We start from the raw sequence: 22,023 nt of genomic DNA on the forward strand, positions 1-22,023 counted from the left end.
AGCTTCTTGGATGGTGCATTTTTCATTTGTGTTTTTCCCCCACTGCAAGGCTAATTTTCTCCCTCTTGTTCCACCTGTCAGGGTATGAGAAGTACAATTCCATGCGAGCTGACCCTAGTCTATATTTTTTGGAAAGAGTGGGGATGCCAGACGCCAAGGCTATTGCTGCAGAACAGAGAGGAGCTGACATGATGGCAGATGGTGCTGATGGGTAAGAAGGGCTACAATACACTTATTCCTCTAAGACCCTTTTTTTTGGTAACTGTGCAGTCTGTAATTTTGTGTCTTAAAATCCTTCTCCTAGGGGTGATTTTGACAGAGAAGATGAGGACCCAGAGTACAAGCCGGCCAGAATGCCTTTCAAGGATGAAATGGATGTGAGTCGGCAAACAATTTAGAGTCAGTGCACCTTTTGGTATCTGCAGTCCTGACAGTATTTTAATGTTCTTTTTTATGTTGAATAGGAGTTTGCAAATTCACCTTTGGATGATAAAGAGGAAGCCATGGATGTTGAAAATTCAGGTAATTTTTTTGACATGCCTGAACACACTTCCACACAAAAACCTCGGAATGTGCCATCTACATTACTCATGTATATTGTGACTTGCATTCGGTGTTTTCTGAGACAGATGGCTATGTGTGTTAACAGTTACTTATTGTTTAATCCTTGGACATGTTCTGTTGAAGTATTGTTTGAAGAAAAGAATGCACTGTTAGGAAAATCCAGGAGCTCTCATTTACTCTTACTCTCTGCATTTTTAACAAATGTAGCGCGCTATGATACTTGAAATCCAGTATCGCTGTATAATTTCTCAGATAAGGAGGCAGCATGTGGTCTTATAGAACATTACAAACTAAGGCAGATGAGTCTTCAACAGTGTTGACCCCTCGAACCTTCCATAACAGAAACAGACCTTGTAGGTAGGCGTGCATTGACTTGGAATATCATGGTAAACTCATTAGTCAGAGAAGCACATGAGTTTTTCTGGTGAGATGGAAATAACTGATACATCACAGATAAACATTCCTTTAAGAAATATCCTTCCTGATTCCTTAGGGAACGTTTAAAAGTGAACTGACCTTATTCAAGGAGAAAAGAAGTTGTTGAATCCGGATGAACGCTGAAGAGACGGGAATTTACCCTTTTAATGAAAGAGATCTTTTTTTATTTAATTAAAATAGGAAAATCGAGTGAAAATGCTGAGTATGGTAAACTGTACTGGCCCACTGCCTCCGCGCTGACGACCAGATTGCGGCGCCTGATCACAGCTTATCAGCGCAGCTACAAGCGGGAGCAGATGAGGCAGGAAGCTTTGAACAAGACGGACCGCAGGAGACGACGGCCAAGGGAGGAAGTGAGAGCCTTGGAGGCCGAGCGAGAAGCCATTATAACAGAGAGGCGTCAAAAGTAAGAAACCTGGTCCTTCGGCGGCACTTCATGATGTTTTTCAAAAACCTAACTTATCTTAGGTTGGGACTACAGAGAACAAATAAGTTGACAAAGGAGAGATTTTTCACATAGCTCGTTATACTGCAGAAAGTTAACAATCCAAGGGCCACATCATTCCTCATCTTAAAGGACCGTGGGAAATCTTCCCTTATAGATGTTCAGTAAACCTTGTTCTTAGGTTTTACTCTGGACTAGGTTTTCTTGATGGTAATTTCCATTACCTCTTTCACATCCCTGCTTAAGAAATAGGCCACATTTTTTTCTAAAGCTTATTTTAACGTCTCATTCATGGTACTTCGTAGTGGTGTTTTTTGGCATTGAAGTCAATTTGGTTAGAAGAAGGGAACTGCTATTTATGGTACCCGTGTTGCATTATTCCTTTTGCTGCACGTGGCTGAATCTGAAATACATAATTTCCCGTAAATTATAGCTAATGAGCTCTCTCAGGAGACTACTGATTTTTTTTCATTTTAAATACTTAGCATAGTTATGGTTACCTACAAATTCAAAATGGGCTGGATTGTTGAAGACCATCCAGTTTCTTTAAGCCTTCGTCATGCAAATGTTGCAGTTTCACCTCATTTTGTTCTTACCCCAGGTGGACGAGGAGAGAGGAAGCCGATTTCTACAGGGTGGTGTCGACCTTTGGCGTTATGTTCGATACAAAAAAACATCGTTTTGACTGGAACCAGTTTCGTGCCTTTGCCCGCCTGGACAAAAAGACAGATGAGAGTCTGGAGAAATACTTTTACTCGTTTGTGGCAATGTGCAGAAGGGTATGCCGCATGCCTGTGAAGTCAGACGAAGGCAAGTATTACGTGGTGGAGCTGCAACCTTGTTTCCTGTCTCTCTTCTGCACCCTCAGTATCCCTGTCTAATATCATGGAGGCATTTTCTGCTGTTGTGAATTGATCTGCTCTTGAGGGGGTAAATGATGAAAATGTGGAAACTGATTTACTTTATCATTAAATTAAAAATGATGATAGTCTTTGATTTGTTGAGAAAGTTGTAGATACGGATTTTGCAGATGAAAGACATTTTTTCCTTACAAATAATTTGAGACTTGTACACAAACCAGTGGTCTTAGCACTTGTGCTTCTTTTAAGTTTGTCCTTATGGGTTCAATTCAAGTTGAGTAAAAAATACTTCCTGGCCTTTCCCGTTTGAGAGCCATTGAAAATAGGCCATAGAAATGTAAAGAGTGCAGTCCGGTTCCGGTTCACCACCTGAAAATGGTTAACACTTAAAATAGCTGAAGAATATTTTTGCAGCTTTTGTGATGTGTTAACATTGCATCATAGCAGCAATATTTTAGGGAATAAAACATGCTTACCAAACAGGACCTGTTTGCCAAATTCAGAACTATGGAGTGCATAAATGACACATTATAGTTCATGCTTTTAATGGACTAATTATCAGAAAGTGGACACTGACATGCCCAGAAAGACCTAAAATGAGAGCAGATAATGACAGGAGGCCTTTCAGCTAACCGATCAGAGCATCTTGCAGTCTTATTGAAAGAAGCCAGAGTGTCTGCAGAAGCAACATGTCTGGTTAGCTTATTCCATTTGCCCACAACCTGAAATGAAGAGCATTAATCCAACATGGATTTGAACTTGCAACCTTCTAGTTGTCCGTTGTGTGCCAGTTACCAGTTCCTCTTCACTGTGTTGTATGAGATGTAAAAAGAATGAGGCCTGTTTGAAATGGGAATGAAGTGGATTTCCTGTCCTTGACCCACAGAGCCACACGATCCCACTATCCTCATCGAGCCTATCACAGAGGAGCGAGCCTCCAGGACTCTGTACCGCATAGAGCTCCTCCGGAAGATCCGGGAGCAGGTTCTGACTCACCCAGACCTGGACGAGCGGCTCAAGCTGTGCCAGGCCAGCCTGGATCTGCCGGAGTGGTGGGAGAGCGGCCGGCATGACAAGGACCTGCTGGTGGGCGCCTCCAAGCACGGCGTCAGCAGGACCGACTACCACATCCTGAACGACCCGGAGCTCTCGTTCCTGGAATCCCACCGGAGGTTTGCTCAGAACAAGAGCAGCGGCCAGCTGTGCAGCACCCCCTACCCCGGCCAGGGCACGCTGCTGGCGCTGTCGGCCGCGGCCCTCCCGGTCAAGAAGGAAGAGGAGCAGGAGCCACACCCTCCTCCGGCGGAGGGGGCCGAGGCGCTGGAAGAGGAGCCGAAGGCCGAGGTAGACCCTCTGAAAGCGAGCGAGGAAGAGGAGGCCAAGGAGGATGTCCGGACAAGCGCCGGGGAGGAGGTACCTGTTAAACCCGAGGAATCGAAGGGCGCCCCAACGGAGACCCAGTGTGACGCCAAAGAGCCCGCGGTGCAGGAAGACGCAGAAGCACTAGCTGAGCTGGAGCCCAAGTCGCTGTCGGAAAAGGGCTCTGAAGAAGATGACGAAGATAAGATGGATGATGACGACAAGTCGGAGGAATCTTCTCACGCGGAAGGTATTTCTAGGAGTTTGATTTAAGTCATTTGTTACAAAGAGGCAAACAAATACATTTTCATTAAATGTTCTGGTTTTATTTATCTTTTACAATAGCCGCTTTGGAACGTCTTGAAAAGCATTTGACAATTCTGTAGGTTAAGCAAGGGTAACAATTTTGGGATGAGTCACAGATGCGGTATAGTTTGGTCAAAGTGTAAAGATTGAAGCTTTTGCTAAAATATCTTATTCTTTTCCCTTTTTATTTAAAAAGGTATTTCAATATGTTCACTGTTAATGAGTTGTATCTTTTTTCTATAGATGCTTCTTTTTAAATTGGGTTTTCTACCAGTTCTGTCTGTTTGCTAGCCAGGACAAAAGTTAGTTGAGAGAACCATCTGTGCTTTATGTGCTTTGTAGTTTTAATCTCCTGTTAGGCTGGGACCAGAGGTAATTTCTTTTTCTGTCCTGTGCATAAAAACCATCTTTTACGTTTCCTCCTCTTCAACTTCAAGAATCCCATAATAGTTATGAACTAAGTTATAATGATAACTTGGCTTTCTTTGAGCTGATATTGGCTGCAAACAAGTAGTTCCTGTGTAAACTGTAATTTTAATTGATACACCCATTTTTATATCCTAGAGACTGTAAAAGCACCATCTCAAATCTGTAAAACCTAAGAATATTAAACAGGCTTGTTAAAGGGGCAGGTGCTCATCGGCATTCTCTTAGGCTTCCTTCAGCTTTTGTTAAAGATGTAGGGTTTTTTTATATGGCATCTAGGCTGCAAATTAATATTTTATTTACGTCAACAAAAGACCTCAGCAAGTTTTTTTCTCTGAAGTGGACCCTTGTGGTGTTATCTTTTTTTTTTGTTGTTGTTGCTTTTTAGGGAGATGGGCAGGGGAGGGGGGCTCTTTTGGACATTTCCAGATGGGGGAAGTTCGGAGAGGAACAAAGCCTCTCTCCCCCTCCCCCTTCCTGTTTAGATTTAAGAGTTGGGCTGCCGGGAGGGGGGGTGTGAGGAGATCAGGATGCCGCGTCCCATTGTTTCTGTTGAGCGGGCGTTCTTGTTTTCCACAGCTGGGGCGGCTTCTCGGGGTAAGAACTTCGACGAGGAGAGCAATGCCTCCATGAGCACAGCCCGCGATGAGACCCGCGATGGGTTCTACGCCGAGGACGGGGAGACCTCAATGGCTCACATTCTGCACGAAAGATCTTTCTCTTTTTCCTTCTGGCCCAAGGTTAGTTCAGCCGCACTCAGTAACTGGAAACTTGCCAGCTTTGTTAGTCTTTTCTTGATCCTAGCGGTTTGTGGAATATTAAGAGGGCATTTCTCTGGGGGTACTTGTGAAAGGCTGAAGTGGGTTTTCAGTCACAAGCTGTGCAGACTTTCCTGCATTGCTAACGAAGTTTAATCCTGTGCAGCATTACACAGTAGCTTTATTAATTTGCAGTTCCTTAACAACGTGTCCTTTGAAGAGGCCACGTGTGTGCAGGTACAGAGAAGGGTGCGATTTCAGAATACATATTGCATTGTAAGGCTTTTATTTTTTTAATTCCCTTAGGAACACTATCAACAGCTAGGGCCTCCTACTTGATAATCGGATTCTAATTGCTGGAAACAAAGTGCCTATAGTACACATCTCAAACGAGGTGCTCTGTGGAGCTAATATACTAGTTTATAAGTGGGTTCATTATTAGGGAGTGTTTACACTATGGAGAGGTGTTAATACGGAACAATTGATGAATGAAAATGTTTAGTCCGTACCTATGCTTAATGTGTTCAGAAGGAGACATTTTCAGCATGGTGCCCTATTAAAAGCCACGCTTTACCCATTTGAATAATCAAATTATGAATTGTTTAATAAGGGTCTCAAAACAAATATACCACCGGTAATGCCATTACTCTGCTGGACAAGAGAATGTGTTTAGCATTAAGTTTCAGTTTAGAATTGATGGTGTATTAAGCTTTTGTGCTGGACACCTTTAAAAATTACTAGTATAGTATCTTGGCTCTTGAACTGAAATTCACCAAAATATTTTTAGCTTTTACATTTTTAATGGGTGTTTATATTAAGTCGGTTCCTCCTTAAATGCTTAAGTTGTTGGCGAGGGTCTGGCAGCTGGAGTTTGATAATGCTGTCAAATGTTTTGGTTACTTCTGTAAATAGATGGCTTATGCTCTGCTTGCTTCTGTTCTTAATGTCAGACTACATTCATTTAAAGATTGCAGAACGGAAAATTAAATTTTTAGGTGTCCTTTAAATACAATTTATTGAATGTACAGGGACAGTGTGCTTGGGAGTAATAGAAATAAGGCCCTTTTTGAAAGTTTAACCTAGTTACAGCATGCTGCGGTGCCTGAATCGATAGGATGTTGGGTCTGATCATTAAACGCTGAGAAATGGAAAGAATCTCCTTGTTCTGTCCTTCAGCTCTTTGACGTGTTGAGAGCCTTGGGGGTAGGTCAGTTTAACCCCTGCTCTATCTTTTATGGAGGCAAGGTAAAATCTGCAAGGACAGATATCCAATGGTAGACTTTTTTTTTTAACAAAGGCAAAACAGAAGTGTCCTATGGGTGTCTAGTTAGCCTGGTGTCAGGGAAGAAACCTTGCCCTGCATTCTTTTTTACCAGATATCCCGCTCGTTAGTGCATTTCCTCTTCATTTTTTTTTTTACTTCTTTGCTGTGTAGGACAGAGTGATGATCAATCGCCTGGACAACATTTGTGAAGCGGTGTTGAAGGGGAAGTGGCCTGTGAACAGGCGTCAGCTGTTCGACTTCCCTGGCCTGCTGCCTGGATACACCCCCTCCACCCTGGACAGCCCCCTGCCGAGGAGGAGTTTTGCTGAGCTCTCTATGGTGGGCCAGGCCAATTATAGTGGCAGTGAGGACATCACCCTCTCCCCTCAGATCTCCAAGGCAAGCGACCGTCTCTGTGGCTGCTTCACATGCCCTTTGTGAGCATGTGTCATGGAATGCTCACATCTGAATGTCTTCTGTGTTTCTGCCTGTATTCATGTCGGTTTTAAAATGTCAGATGTTCAGCCTTCAGTGTCTGCCATTTATTTTATACATTGTAGGAAGGACAGAATGCACAATTATTTAATGTCTCATGAACAAAGCCATACTTCAGAGCAGTGTCTCTTGCAGTAATGCGCACATTTTTTTATGCAGCGCCCTGGTTTAGATTGCTGTTGAGCTTGGAGTGACCTTCTATTACTGCAAAGTCTGTTGCAGCAATGGAGCCCTGGTAAAATCTTGATCATACTTGACAGTTAATGATTGGGCCAGAAACTAAAATTGAAACTTTCACAGTAGGCACTTTAATAGTGTATTAAACGGGTAAAAAGTCAAGTTTTCAATTCCATGGCAATATTCAATCATTACGAAACTCACCTTCAGACTGGCAATACAAGGGGGAGAACAAAACAGAGATTTCTCCCTCCGTACGAAAATAGTACACTATTCCATTTTCTGTGGGTACCCTTGGACTTATCACCGGTTTTATCAATAAAAAGTGGTCCTCTGTTCTCACAGGAAGAGGTGCTGAGCATGACTGTTCCCCGTCAGCGGCGCCGCAGGAGGAGGAAGATTGAAATTGAGGCAGAGAGGGCTGCTAAACGGAAGAACCTCATGGAGATGGTGGCCCAGCTGAGGGAATCCCATGTGGGCTCTGACAGCCCCGACAAAGCTGTGGACTTATCGAAAGCCTTGCGAGAGGCAACCAGTTCTACCTCAAATATCTCTTCTGTTGCTTCCAAGTTTCTTTTGCCCAATGCCTCCACCCCAACAGCTGATGCCTTTAAAACTCAGATGGAGTTGCTGCAAGCTGGCCTTTCAGGAACACCCACCAGACAACTAATGAATGGCTCCTTTCTGGAAGGAGAGATTCCCATGAAGAGGAGGAGAGGCAGAAGGAAAAATGTGGAGGGGCTGGATTTGCTTTTCATGAGCAACAAGAGGGCATCGCTAAGTGCTGTGCGTTCTCTATCATGTTTTTATTCTATCCATCTGCGTCCCTAATGGCCTTGTCACACTGACACACCCGAGCTGAGCCCTCATGGTACAGCTCGGTTCACAATGGCCGTTTTGTTGAGCCGAGCTGGTGCCAAGCTGTGAGAGAGCCTCGCCGGCTATCTGGTACTGGCCTGCAGCCGAGCAGTGCTAGAAGCAGGGTTTAAGCTGTCCGTCTGAGGTCCATCTAAGAATACATGAAAAAGAGCTATCTGAAAGGGGATTTGTGGCAGGATATGGGGTTCATAGGAACTCGTGGAAATAAGTTTTTATGTTACATTTAAACTTCTGTGTAATAGTGCTTTTACTTACGAGACCCACCAAAGCATATTGAACAAGAAGTGTTGATTTCATGTGGCCTTATTGCCCTATTGATCCTTAGCACCCCCACACAGTTTTGGCTACAAGTACTGAACACAGTACTATTGAAATAGTGAACTTTCATTGTTACACGAGAGATGTCGGGATTCAGCATTTATGAATCTTTGTTGAATTTTCGATGAATTGCCACAGTGATCCCAATGAGGCGGCTATCTAAAAAGTTGTAAATGTTTGCGTTTAGTAGTTTCAGAAAAAACTGCATCAAAAGGAAACTTTGAAAAGTACAGAACCTTAGCTGATATCTTTTGAGCTCTCATATATGCTCCGTCTTGTACTCTTGGTGGTACCTTTCTTCACAACTTCCTAAAACAAATGTTTTGTATAGCTTGCAATAAGCTAATATAAAGCAGTAAAATGTATGCATTAAAACTGCTAAGACCTAAACCACTGTTCATATTAGAAAAACATTTGTGGATTGTTCAGGAATGGTGAATATTTACAATATCGATAGATAAACTGTAATTTACAATTAACTTTTGTGAATACACTGCTTAATGTAAAGTTAGAGATACCAAATGCTTAATGTACTAAAATGCAAAAGTCACTGAGAAAAATACAATTACATATACTGCCACTTTCACACTTGTAATACAAAACCACTATTTATATACACCAACCTATGTTAAGCACTTTATAGAAGTATTCTATATACTGTAATTCTAATACTGTATATTTCTGAAATCACTGATTAATATAGTGGCATAAGCCTATTAGTACAGGGGGTGGTCCTGGCCTTCCATTGACTGCTTTGTATTTTGAGCATGGCCATGTTAAGTGTTTTCTACATCAAATGCTTTAGGATGTCCTGACTTCGCTTTTCGTATTCAGAGAGCTCCTTTTCATTTGCATTCATCAGTGTGTGGAAGAAGAAAGGGAAAATAAAACAAAACAGGACCTCGAGATCCATTCTCAGTCGATGCGATATCACGCCGTGCGGGGGCCCGTCCCCGGCGCGGCCTGCGCCCGAGCAGGGGGAAAGTCCAGGTGTGCTGGGCGAGCTCGGTTCGGTGAAGGTGTGCCAGTGTCACAAGGCTCTAAAATTTCCATTTAAATGCTGACCAGCGTGCGAGTTTCAGCTGTTTTTTTCACGGGCCAGTGGGAAAGGTTTCCCTTTTCAATAGAGCACATGCAGATTGTGAACTGTAGCTGACACTGTAAGGAATGCATCTATTTAAATGGGAAGGTGTTTACAAAAGCACCTTTTTAGCGCCTTTTATTTCAGTTTATTGTTTAAAAGACCTACCCCTGAATGTTTGCGGGTCTTTTTTTTTTTACAGCAGTAAGTTGTAAAACTTCTTTGGCTTACCGACTAAATCTTCTCAAGTTTGTCACTGAAATATGACACTGAAATAAGAAATAAGATTGTTTAAGTAGTAGTGTGGCATTGAAGACCTTCAGAAGGTACTTGTAAAGGGGAAAAAGGAGGTGGGGCTGTCTTAAATTAGGTTTAGGAAGGTTTTAGGAGAAAAGAGGATTGTAAAGAAAGGATGGGTCTGAATAGGATTAGCAAAATGGGGTGACCAGGGTGATCACTAATGGAGGATTAACTCGGCACAGGTATTAATGAAGACAGTGATGTCGAAGCAGAAAAGAACAGTTAATAGCAAACAGTTTTTTCGATTTGTATTTGTTTGGCGACTGAAGGGTCTCCCATTTGTCCCTAGGAGGATGCAGAAGTGACCAAAGCTTTTGAGGACAGAGTGCAGGTCCCACAACAACCACAGAGAAACATTCCATCCCCTGGCCAGCTGGACCCAAATGCTCGCATCCCTGTCATTAACCTGGAAGATGGGAGCAGGCTGGTGGGAGACGAAGCCCCTACAAATAAGGACTTAATTGAATGGCTTAAGCAGCACCCTGCTTACACTGTTGACATGCCAAGTTATGTACCAGTACGTATCCTTGATGCAGTTTGTCAATCTGTCAATAGATGCTATTTTCTCGCCTGTTGAATATTTCATGGTACCTAAGGGGAAAGGGGAGGAATTGCCTGTGAAGGAAGATTTCAGTATTTCAGTATTCCTGTCATGAACACTGAAGTCTTCAGACTCCTCGAAATCCATCAGCACTGTAAAAAAAAACAACTAACCTAACATCATTTAACCTCAATCTTTATAACATTTCATTAGTTAAACGTTGTGTAAATGTTTTCACTAAAAGTTTTTTTTCTTCTCAGAAGAATGAGGACTTGCTTCTGTCGCCGTTCCAGAAACCGAAACAGAAGAGGCACCGGTGTCGCAACCCCAATAAAATTGACATCAACACCTTGACGGGAGAGGAGAGGGTGCCTGTAGTAAACAGAAGAAATGGAAAAAAGGTAATGGTGGGTTACTCTAAATTGGCCATGCTTATTTTGAGGTACACAGTCTGAAAAGACTTAACTCGAAATTAATTTTATTATTTCAGTAAAAAAAAACATTTTGTAGTAGTGAGTGCTTTAATGTGTACTTGTGACCCGCTGTAATTTAAAAGTATTTGGTTTCTACTAGTGAATGAAAATCATGCTGGTACGGTGCACATATACATTGAATTGTTTGTCTGTTTTGTAGATGGGAGGAGCTATGGCCCCACCCATGAAGGATTTACCAAGGTGGCTCGAAGAAAATCCAGAATTTGCAATTGCTCCTGACTGGACCGAAATAGTAAAGCAATCGGTGGGTAATCTGTCGCAACCTCGTCATGTAGAGGTTTTTTTCCCCCTTCTTTTCAGTGTTAGATTGTGAGCTGCTGTCTAAATGGTACAACATGTCGACTAAAGTGTGCTGTGCCAGCTCCCCACAGTTCACAATCTGGCCATAGATAACATTTTGGCCAATGGCTTCTTTGTCTTCTCAGGGCTTCCTTCCAGAGTCCATGTATGATCGCCTTCTTACCGGACCAGTGGTGCGAGAGGAAGGGCCGGGCCGCAGAGGGAGGAGACCAAAGAGCGAGATCGCCAAGGCTGCGGCCCAGGCCGCTGCAGCTGCGGCCTCCTCTTCAGGCATCAACCCTTTACTAATGAACAGCCTGTTCGCTGGCATGGACCTCACCAGCCTGCAGAACCTTCAGAACCTGCAGAGCCTGCAGCTGGCGGGACTTATGGGTTTTCCTCCAGGTTTGGCTACCGGAGCCGGAGGTGACGCCAAGCACACGTCTGCCATGCTGCCCCTGATGCTGCCTGGCATGGCGGGGCTGCCCAACATGTTCGGCCTGGGGGGCCTCTTCAATAATAACCTGGCGGCCGCCGCGGCCGCGGCTTCTGGCAGCCCCTCCGCCGCGGGGCAGGGCGAGCCTGAGGAAGGGGCGGCGCCCAAACCGGAAGAGAACAACGACGAAGAGGGCGACGAGAAGGAGTCGGAGAAGGCCGAGGCCTCCGGCGAAGGAGAGGGGTCGGCGAGCGCGGCCAGTGCCGCGGCGGCGGCGGCGGCCGCTGCCGGCATGTCCACAGGCCCCCTGGCTTTCAACCCCTTCCTGCTGTCCACCATGGCGCCAGGCCTCTTCTACCCCTCCATGTTCCTGCCCCCCAGCCTGGGGGGGCTCACCTTGCCGGGGTTCTCCCAGGCCACTCTGGCGGGACTGCAGAACGCCATGGCGGGCGCCAGCGGCGGGGCGGCGGGGGAGGAGAAGGAAGCCGGCAAGGAGCCCGCGCCGGACGCCAAGGCAGAGGACGGCGACAATACCATGGAGGACAGCGACACGGATGAGAGCCAGAACAAGACAGCCGACTCCTCGGTCCTGGAGGATGAGGTGGGGCCCGCAGAGGAGCTGGATTCCCTCGACGGCGGGGAGGACGGAGAGGAGAATGAGAACGATGATTAGAAACGTCTCCACGCCCCCACCCTGCCTTTCGGTTTCAAGAAGTGTTTTAAACTTTTTGACAATTGGTTAGTCCTACTGTTTACATGCCAATTAAATATCCAAACATTTAGATTTTGGCTTTTTTTCCCCTCCATTTTCAAAGGCAAGACAAAATGGGGGGGGAAAGCTCTCTGTAACATAGTGTAGCAAAAACAAAAAACAAACAAAAAGAGTCATGTTACACAGATGTTATAAAGGTGTTTCTTGGTCCTTAAGTATTGTGCAGTGCATTATTTATTATCCTAGGAGAGTTAAGAAATTTCTGAACTTTATCTGAAATCTTTTAGGACTGACTTGTTTAAATAATGCTCTGCTGCTTTTTTTTTTTGTTTTCTTTCCCTACCATTGGTATTATGTTGATGAGCAGCAATTTTTTTAAATCCAGTGGCATAAAGGTTAACGGCATTAGTATCTGCTGCTGAAAAGGATTAAATGAAGATGTATATTTAACTTTTTATTTTGTACTGTTTGTTTTGCTGTGAAGATCAGGATGAATTTCATACATATCATGCCTACAGACTGTGTTCTGAGTTTCACACACTGACAATCTGAACAGAGGTGTGAACGTCTCAGCCTGAAGAGACAGCAATAACTAAGGCAGCTGTTGAATGTTAGATTATTCTCAGAATAACACACCAGGAGGGTGACCACAAGATAAAAAAAACTACAGTCAATTTGTCTCGTGATATTCTTGTTAATGCACTGGTATAAACTAAGAAAAATCAGGTACATTTCTCTAATGAAAGGACTTTTGTTACTTTAGCCACAAAGCTGAACAGCATTACCTCAATTCTAACTAGCCTTGAAGTTTACAGACATGACTTTGTAAATGTTTGTTTTTGTTTTGTTTTTTTTCTTCTTTTTGTGATGTCTTTTTTTATTTTTGGAAACTATCATGTATGATAAGATGTAAATTGCTGCCAACTGTAGTAATGATGCTTTTAATAAAAGTGACTCACGATATTCGTCTAGGAAACCAAATCAGAATGTTTGTGGTCTTTCATGTAGGTTTCTTAGAAACATGCTCGACAGTCTCATCTTGCTGAGAGAGTTTGTAAATGGCTAATACGACTTTGAACTGGTCCACAGTGGATTTTTACTGACTTGAGATTTTTTGGATTTATTTTCTATATTAGTGTTCAGTTGCTTGTAAGATTTGTATAGCTGCTTTCAGTAAAAGAGGAAAACTGCAGCAAATGCTTTTGATACTTTGGTGATGAAACATTGTACTGTTTCAAGCAGCATGTCACAAACGGTTTTACTGGAATTCCTCCTGCCAGTTGTATTTTGTCTACATAGCTTCTTGAACCTGAAGATCTAAAACAGAATTGTTTTTGGCTTATTTCAACTCTGAAATTAATTTTAACTTTGGATTCTTGAAAACACCAGTCCTTTTCCGTGAATAAAACTTTTGTATTTACCTTATCTTGCAGCGAACAGGGTTCCTTGCATTCCTTTTGGGGGGCATTTTTTAAACGTTTGTTTTTGATTCAGAATGCAAATAAAGTTGACAAATTCTACCGGAGTTTTTAGAAATTGCTTGAATTTGCTAGTGTAAAGCTGTGAGTGACCTACCTGCCAACTGTAAAGTGTAGACCCACTGATACACGAGTGGAGGGTTCGTGTTGGTGGGTTTTTGCCTTGACCCTGTGAACGCCAGTTGTCCTGTCCCCTCTTATGAGGTTTAAATGTTTCTGAAAGTGTACTGTTTATTTCAGCTGTACAGTCTGAAATAATAAATAAGCTGCATCACTTGGTGACATATGCATGTACCGGATATAGGTGCCACAACTGGTATCCAGCAAAGGATAAGCAGTGCTTTGCTATAGTAAACTTGAAGATGCCTACTGCTATCTAGAAATTTGTTTCCTATCCACACGCATTTAGTCATTCTCTATGGCCCTATTTGTATGGCACATTTATTGGCTTTATAGTGTGCTATTTTTGTGGTAGTTGGAAAAGGATACTTGATCAAATGAGATCTGTCTCCCGGCATGTTATTAGAGTTGGGCAACCTAGGTTGCCTCACGTTTGAGAAGTGAATGTCGGGAATGGGAGTTGCACTCTCAAGTGCAGTACAGCGGGTTTTTGAGCCCCTTTTAATGGGCAACACCTTAAGAGAAACAAAGAAACTGTTAAACTGCTCCAGTTGTACAATTTTAAAATTGTTAGACTGAGTTCACTTGGAATGAAACAGTGCAGAAGGAGGTCCTTCAGGACAGCAGCTGGATACCCACGCTCCAAAATGCTCCTCCAAAACCTCATCATTGTTGCTGTCCTGCTTATTGACATCTCGTATACCTTCAGCTCGTATGTTTTTGGTACACAAATCATGTTCTAAATTAAAAAGATTTATCAGTTAACATTTTTTAAAATTAATCCAAAGACATCTGAATACTCATTTCTCAATGACAAGTTTCCATAATTTAACAATTACTTTATTAATTGGGTAGCTTTTATAATAGAGGTTGCAAAAGCCATTTACAAATGGTTTTAAAATAAGATTTAATAGACAAATGTGATAACTGTTTCCTGTAGTCTGTGTATTAGAATCTTAACCACTGGGTCCTAAACTATCCTAAACTCCTAGGGTTTAGGATAGCTTTATTACATTGATAACATTAATTTGTTTAGTGTATCATAACGGTGTCTTAAACTAAAGTGACTGTAAGTGATCAATAATTATATGTTCCCAGTCCTTAGAAAAATTAAAGGTGATCCATAGAACTTAATGCCTGGGAGCTCTCCACTAATCTGACATTTTCATTGGCATTCGTCTGTAGTTGAAGGAATACAGATCTGATAGTGTTTCCCATTGTTTTCACACCGAGGAGACTGGGCCAAACCCCAGAGCAGACACTTCCCTCACTCGCAAGTGCGTTTTTTAGAAATGGGTTGTGAAGCCAATTCTATGAATCGATGGGAAAAATAATCCTTTACAACTGATGAGCCTTACGAAAGGCTTTTCTTGTCCACTCACACCTATTATTCTGTAAAAAAAAGGCATTTGTTTTTGCTAGAGCATCCACGTTTTTTGGCTGTGCTCCCCTGTGCGTTTGCTCTTGTGGTGTTTGATTTACATGAAAAGCATTTCAGGTCTTTTGCATTTTTAACCGCCTGCTGCGCTGGCTATTGTCTTACAAATTAGCAGCTGTACAGCTTAAATGGCCTGGAAGTTTCCCCAGAGCAGGCTGGCCGGTCTGATGGCAGTGATGACCAATGCTACGTTTCCATCTGTAGAGAGAATCCAAAATGAAAACCTCATTTCATTCTGTTCCAAATTCATATCAGACTGCCACTGAGTCCCATCTGCAGTCTGCACTTCAGCTTGCACTTGGATCTTTAAAATGATTGGGTGTTCGTTTTCTTTCATTTTGCCATTTTGATGAACACGTGTGAACATGTATAATGGGTACAAAACAGTGTTCCAAGAAATTCTGGTTTCTGTGGGGTGCTCTTGGCTTTCCTCTGTCCAGTATAGCGTGACACCTGCTCTTTGTCCCATGCATGTGAACACTCTGTAAGCTCCTTTCCTTTCTAGTGAGGTTTTGCATTGACTTACCCTTGCCATTTAAAACAAAAGCAGAAGCTGTACTTGGTTTGCAAGCATGTCGCTGATGCACTGGGTATGGCTGAATCGATAAAACCACCTGTACCGGGTGCTAGGTGCCTGTCTGTTTAAGATAAGCCCAGGCTGGAGTCTGAAGCCCACTTCTTTTGATCCTCTGCTGTGCAAGTATCTCCAGCTGCCAGTCCATAAAAAAAAAAAAACTTAGAGGTCACTGTAGAATCAGTGAGCATAATCCAGGATTTGTTCCGTGGATTGAGAAGCAAGCACTGCCGTTGCTTTTTTTTAAACTGGGCAAAGTCAATCCTTTGGACACAAGGACACAAGAGGAAACCATGGAGAAATGCGTTTCAGAGCAGAGCCCCAGAGGGTTTTTTCCACAATACTTTCAGGGACTAGCTTGAGGATATGTGACAAGAAATGTTACTATGGAGAAAAAAACAATTGCAGTGTCTGATTTACCCTTTTTCCAAAGGGACTAAAACTGGTGAAGTTGTCCTGTTGCATTTTAGTGCGTAGGGCCTTTGTGTGCAAGTAAAAAGAACCTGATGACCATTTCCGAAATGCTGGCAGTGATGATGGTGGTAGATATCAGTTGTAGACAGCGTTGATTTCATTAGCTGTGGGGAACAAAAACTCACTCTACATTTTTTTAGTTCATAAATCCTTTAAAACCTCTGCCTTAACATGGTTCTTAAAGCTGTGATTTATGGCTTGTGCAATATATCTCTTAACCTGGATGGATCCCAACAGATCGACTTCATCTGTTAAAACTGCCACAAAGTCCAGTTCCTGCAGTGGATTAACATGTGGGTGGAGCTATGACTCCTGAGAGAATAACCATGACTGAGGAACTAAAGAGTCCCACCTTCATGGAGGTCTGCATTTCAGTGCATCAGAGCAACTATGCAAGAAGACAGGAGCTGCTACTAGGCAAGAAGAGGTAAATGCACTAGTCTATCCCAAACACACCATCTAAAATTGCAACCTACCAGGCTGACTCCATCACAGGACCTGGAAACAGTTGATTCCTGGAAACTGCAGACACCTCTGTAAGTGTCTCAACATTGTCAACCAAAGCAGGCAGTTACCAAAATAAAACTAATAAGCACTTTCTCGAAGACCACTGGTGTGGAAGTAGTTTTCTAGAGGAATGGTGAATGGGAGTTTAGAAAAGATAGGGTTTTTAACATTGAGATTCTTTGGACAAGCAATGTCGGTAGCAGCCACGAACAGTATTTGATGTGTTATGTTTCAGCTTTCAGAAAGTTCAATGTACAAGCTTAATTGTAAAAATTGCAGGGAGGATGCATTCAAGAAATACATATGATCTGAGAAATGGTCAACGGATAGAAAACGGATAAGGGTGTTCTAATAGGGGTGGGGTAAATAAAGGAACCTGTGTTAGGACAACATCTCCATAATGGGATGATTTCGATTTTGGTATAATTAGTAAACTTGTCAGGTTTGTAGATGCAGTAATTTAAAGGCCAGCAAACTGCAAAAGAAATTCAAAAAGACTCAGCGCTGGGCAAACGACTGATTTAATGTAGCCAAGTGTCAGGTGTTGCTTTCAGGTAGTAAAAGTTAAATGTAAAATGGGAAACTCCAGCAAATGTAAATGATGCTTTAACACTGACAGTAAGTCTTTCAAGCTTAAAAGATTTAGGTGTTAATGCATAATTTATATTTTGCTAGACAGTGTAGTAAAGCAATACTAAATGCATACTGAACCAGTCTTGGGATATGTAGTTAAAATTGTAAAATTTAAAATGATATGCATGATGACAGTGTAGGTCACCACGACATATAAAAGTGACATCCAACACTGACAAGCTGAAAGAATGGAATCTTTTTAGTCTTGAAAAGAGAAGACTACACAGAGACCTGATTCAAGTATGCACATCTTCAAAGGCACTGACAAAGTCAACACAATGAACTTCTTCAGAATCAGCAGGGTGAAAAGCAATTCAGGGGACACAAATGCAAACGAAGGGGAAGTGCTTTTGAAGCCGGGAAGAGGAAGAACTCTTTTTACACCTAAGGTTGTGAGGGTTCGGAGCAAGCTAGCAGGCCATCTTGTCAATTCTGAAACCCTGGCTTCAGCTGGGTGAAGTCCTGGGGTCACTAATCCAGCAGCAAGCAAGCTACATAGGATGAACAGCCTTCTTTTGTTTCTAGTCTTTTCTCTAACATGTCCTCATCTACTTCTGTGCCAGCCGCCATGTCACCCTGCAACTCACAACTGGCAGCCCACTGAAGCTCAGCAGGTGTGAGCCTGGTCAGTTCGTTCCTGGATGGGAGACCTCCTGGGAAAAACGAAGGTTGCTGCTGGAAGAGGTGTTAGTGGGGACAGCAGGGGTGCTCACCCTGCAGTCTGTGTGTCCTATTGCCCAAGTAAAGTGACGGGGACACTATACTGTAAAAAGGCACCATCCTTCAGATGAAATGTTAAACTGAGGTCCTGACTCTCTGCGGTCGTTAAAAATCCCAGGGCATTTCTTGAAAAGAGTAGGGGTGTTTCCCCGGCGTCCTGGACAAATTTCCCTCTGGCCTTTACCAATCATGCCCTTCTAAAAATCCCCGTCTCCGAACTGGCTCCATCACTCTCTTCTCCTCTCCACTGATAGCTGGTAATGTGGTGCCGTCACATCATCCAGGTGGGGGTTACAGTTTGGTGGTGGTGGAGGGGAGTCCCAGTTAAAGTGCTTTAAGTAGAGTGTCTAGAAAAGTACTATATAAAGTGTTAGGAATTATTATTATTACAAAAATCTCGCTGTCCATTCAGCTCTTGAAGGGTCATAGAATGATCCTGATATGTGAGTAGTCCCAGCTGCTGTGTTGGCAACCCTCCTCATTGTCATTTATTTATTCCTTCTAATAACAAAGTGTCCTCGAGGAACGTGTGCCCTTATTTTCCTAAACTTAGTGTTATTCACACTGGCGATGGATCCTTATTTGCACTAAGCTTCGTTTTGTAAGTATGCTAATAGGCAAGCATTTCTGAATTATTAATTACCTCCAACCACCCACGAATAACTTTTATAATAACTGTTTAAAAATCTGTTATACACATCAATAAATTATTACATTTTCATTACTGTTAGCTGTTTTTGTAACGTTAGCACATTGCTAATAGATTAAAGAGCATTAGCTAAACGGAAGTGCGTGATTTGTTTTAATTACCAACAGATGTATTCATTTCTGTGCCGTTGCTGAGTACCGTCCTCTAAATTTCCTTCATGTCATCCAAGTATGCTGGAGGTAATGGTGTATTAGATTAAATAATGCAATAATGTGGAGAAAACACTGGACAGAGTAAGGGAACTACCAAAAGAATCAGGGCCAAAAGCTGAAGATGATATTGCGGTGGGGGCTGGAAAACCTAAAAAAGCATTTTCCAGTGCTAAAGCAGCAATAGAACCTTAGAGGATCTTGACATAAAAGGCCTCAGGTTCAAGATGGACCCTGTCAGTTCTGAATAATCTGAATACAATGCAATTCAGTGAGTTTGGACTATTTAAAGAACTTATGGGCAATTTAGGACCAAATAGCAAATACCATAACTAAGATAAGAAGTGAGGAAGCCTGAAACAAGCTACACATAATAAGCACATGTGAAAGGTTATGAATGAGAGGAAGCCATTGGGCAGATGCAGATGCTTGGTGGATTGTAATTTTGACCCTAATTCCGTAGTAACCCCGAAGAAATAAGGGGATGAGTTTTATAGATCTATAAGCTACTGGCCAAAGTAAAGTTCAAAATGAGCAAAACGTCTGCTATTTTGTTCCAAATACATTTCCACAAGCACAAAATGTGACTTGTGGTTTTGATTTCCAGCTTTGGCAGGTGTTTGCAAACTACAGCAATTATGAAGTATTGAACATTTTTAGCAATGTTAGATTTTTTTGTTGGAAGAAAGTCAAAAGTAAAAATAACGTGACCATCTAAATGCACAGTTATGGGTTGTTGAATATTTTGTTTCTAAAAAAAAATGTATGGGTTTCAGTTTATCACAGTAATTATTGAACCAAACTAAACAAACTCAACTCATATGTGTAACTTTTCTCAAGGTCTTTCATTATGTCTTCTGTGGAACATAAGGCACTGTTACAAACATGGAACAAAGATGTTTTCTTTCACACTTTGACAAATAACTAAACCTTAACTAGCAGTAAATTTAAAATGTACGTTTACCCTCATTGATTGCACAGCAGTGGTTTCAACCAGCAGGTTTATCAATGGGTTGGATTGTGGAACAATTCATTTGATGTTTTTCTTCAAAGGTTAAAATTATCATGATTTAATTTACGAATGTATTGGGAGTGTCACAGAGCTGTGTTTGGTGCGAAAAAGAAGTTTAATCTCTGTTCTTCCACTTCTAGGTCAAGTCATGTTCATCCTGTGCACCCTTATTTCCCTAGACTCGGGACCAACCACAATCAAAAGTCAGGTTAGAACCTTGTTTACGCTAATACTGGCTATCCTGGCTTCTCAAACTAAGAAGCTGCAAGATGTATTTCACCTTAATTTCTTAAGCTCTGTTGAGTGCATGCTGTTTATCTTTAAACATTTGGACTCAAACTAAGTAACTAAGACTCAGTTATTTTCAATCACCTTTTACTTCAGTGAAGATGCTATATTGTTTTTAAACATTCTGAGACATTTCATTCTGGTTGGAAACCCTAAACATAGAAAAAGATTCAGTGAAAGGTCCTCGTTTTACTCCCTGCTTATATAGTCTTTCGTGTTACAGGTTCACTGAAATTTCCATGTGATACAGTTGGTATGAGATACAGCTCCTGGGTTCAGTCTTTGTATGGAGTTTGTGTGCTCTCCACCTGTTCATTGTGTTTTCTCTAGTTATAAGTTTCATCCCACAGTCCATGGTTAAATTGTACCCCCCCCTTCTTTATGCATGTACGAGTGAATGTGTTGTGTGCCCTGCAATAGATTGATGTCCCATCTGAGGTGTAGTCTCTTCGTCTTGTGCACTGTGATTGCCAGGTTAGAATCTGGCTCACGATATCCTTCCAAGGACAAATCGTGTACTGGAAATGATACATGTTCCACTGAAACAAGGAACTGTTCTAATTTTCAGCTTTCTTCAGACCTGTTCAGATGTTTCCACCAGTGACATTAAGACTCCATTGCTATTGCCAATTCTGTCTGAATTAGATACTGATTGCCCGTCACACTGCCATTAATTCTGCTGGACACCCTCCCTAGCAGAAACCTTCACAAAGCAGCTTACAAATTGGATACAATTTTTGGTTTTGAGTTTTGTACCTTCTTCATTGGAGGCACAATTTTACAGCCCGTGTGGAATGTGAGCCAGTGTAGTTCTAAAAGGCTAGGCATTGGGTAAGGCGCTGGAAGTAGGTCACTGAACCTCTCTGCACAAATCTGGTCAAGCAGGGACTGTTAGTGAGAGTGACCAGTTTTTGTGGATAGGAACAAAAATGGAACTAAACACATGAAGCAATATGGGCTGAGAAGACCTGTTTAAGTCATTAAGACATATTATTGTTACCATTCACCAGTACAGGAAGATAACATGACAGTGTCTTTCGGGATACATTCACACGGCTAATTTGTAGCTTTAGTCAATGACATTTGAAAACAAATACCTGACAGCTCATTTTCATGGTCTGCAATGAATGGTTCTGACAGTTCAAGGTCTATTAAAATATCTGAACTCTCTTGACTCTTTTCTCATTCTGCTAATGCACATACACTCTTTGAAACTTACAACAGAGCTTTGAGAGACTGAGGGATGCTTTTCAAGGATTTTAATAGTCTGGGTACACCACAATATATCATACAGTATATTGCTTATGGAACAATACAGCATCCTTTACTGAGTTTTTCACGATGGGCTGTTAATACACACGTATCAAATGAGATACGGCAATCTGTATGGAGTTTCTTAGAAATCATACATTTTCCCTATCTTTTAAAATAGTACAAAACTCTGTTTAAAGTAATGTACATGCTTCCTTCTCATAAAATTACTGGAACAGTACATGCCATTTATTTTGAATAAAAATGTTGAATATCCACCAATGATCTTCTGAGTTTGTGTTATTACTGCCTACAAATCAGGAGTTACCAGTTTTAGCTCGGATGAACAATTTACACAGCACTAGCTAGCTTTCAAAGTCAAAATGGGTGGTACATTTTCTTTGTCTTGGTTTAAGTTTATTTCATCTGGCTTTCTTTTATTAGAACAAAAGGTTTAACACGATCTTTAAATAATGTCCATTCTATTACTGGTGAACATGAGGGTCTCAGAAGGAGCGGGTGTGCTTTGAATATCCCA

The 22,023-nt window shown here is 42.0% G+C and overlaps 1 protein-coding gene across 4 annotated transcripts in view; it reads left to right on the plus strand.

Moving 5' to 3' along the window:
- chd7 (chromodomain helicase DNA binding protein 7) overlaps nt 1-13,657 on the plus strand; it is a 79,659-nt gene extending 66,002 nt beyond the window's left edge. For 2 of the 4 annotated variants that reach the window (XM_015353639.2, XM_015353640.2), the window contains exons 26-38: nt 82-211; nt 305-377; nt 465-522; nt 1,183-1,408; nt 2,049-2,257; nt 3,194-3,916; nt 4,978-5,138; nt 6,592-6,819; nt 7,438-7,878; nt 9,960-10,187; nt 10,472-10,612; nt 10,845-10,949; nt 11,131-13,657. In XM_015353639.2, coding sequence (XP_015209125.2) covers nt 82-211; nt 305-377; nt 465-522; nt 1,183-1,408; nt 2,049-2,257; nt 3,194-3,916; nt 4,978-5,138; nt 6,592-6,819; nt 7,438-7,878; nt 9,960-10,187; nt 10,472-10,612; nt 10,845-10,949; nt 11,131-12,093 — 3,686 coding nt within the window. In that variant the 3' untranslated portion in view covers nt 12,094-13,657. The remainder of the gene's footprint in view (nt 1-81; nt 212-304; nt 378-464; nt 523-1,182; nt 1,409-2,048; nt 2,258-3,193; nt 3,917-4,977; nt 5,139-6,591; nt 6,820-7,437; nt 7,879-9,959; nt 10,188-10,471; nt 10,613-10,844; nt 10,950-11,130) is intronic. The other 2 variants (XM_015353643.2, XM_015353642.2) reach the window with 2 other exon arrangements.
- The last annotated feature ends 8,366 nt before the right edge of the window (nt 13,658-22,023 follow it).

Source organism: Lepisosteus oculatus, chromosome 6, assembly GCF_040954835.1.
Source record: "Lepisosteus oculatus isolate fLepOcu1 chromosome 6, fLepOcu1.hap2, whole genome shotgun sequence".
Classification (NCBI taxonomy): domain Eukaryota; kingdom Metazoa; phylum Chordata; class Actinopteri; order Semionotiformes; family Lepisosteidae; genus Lepisosteus; species Lepisosteus oculatus.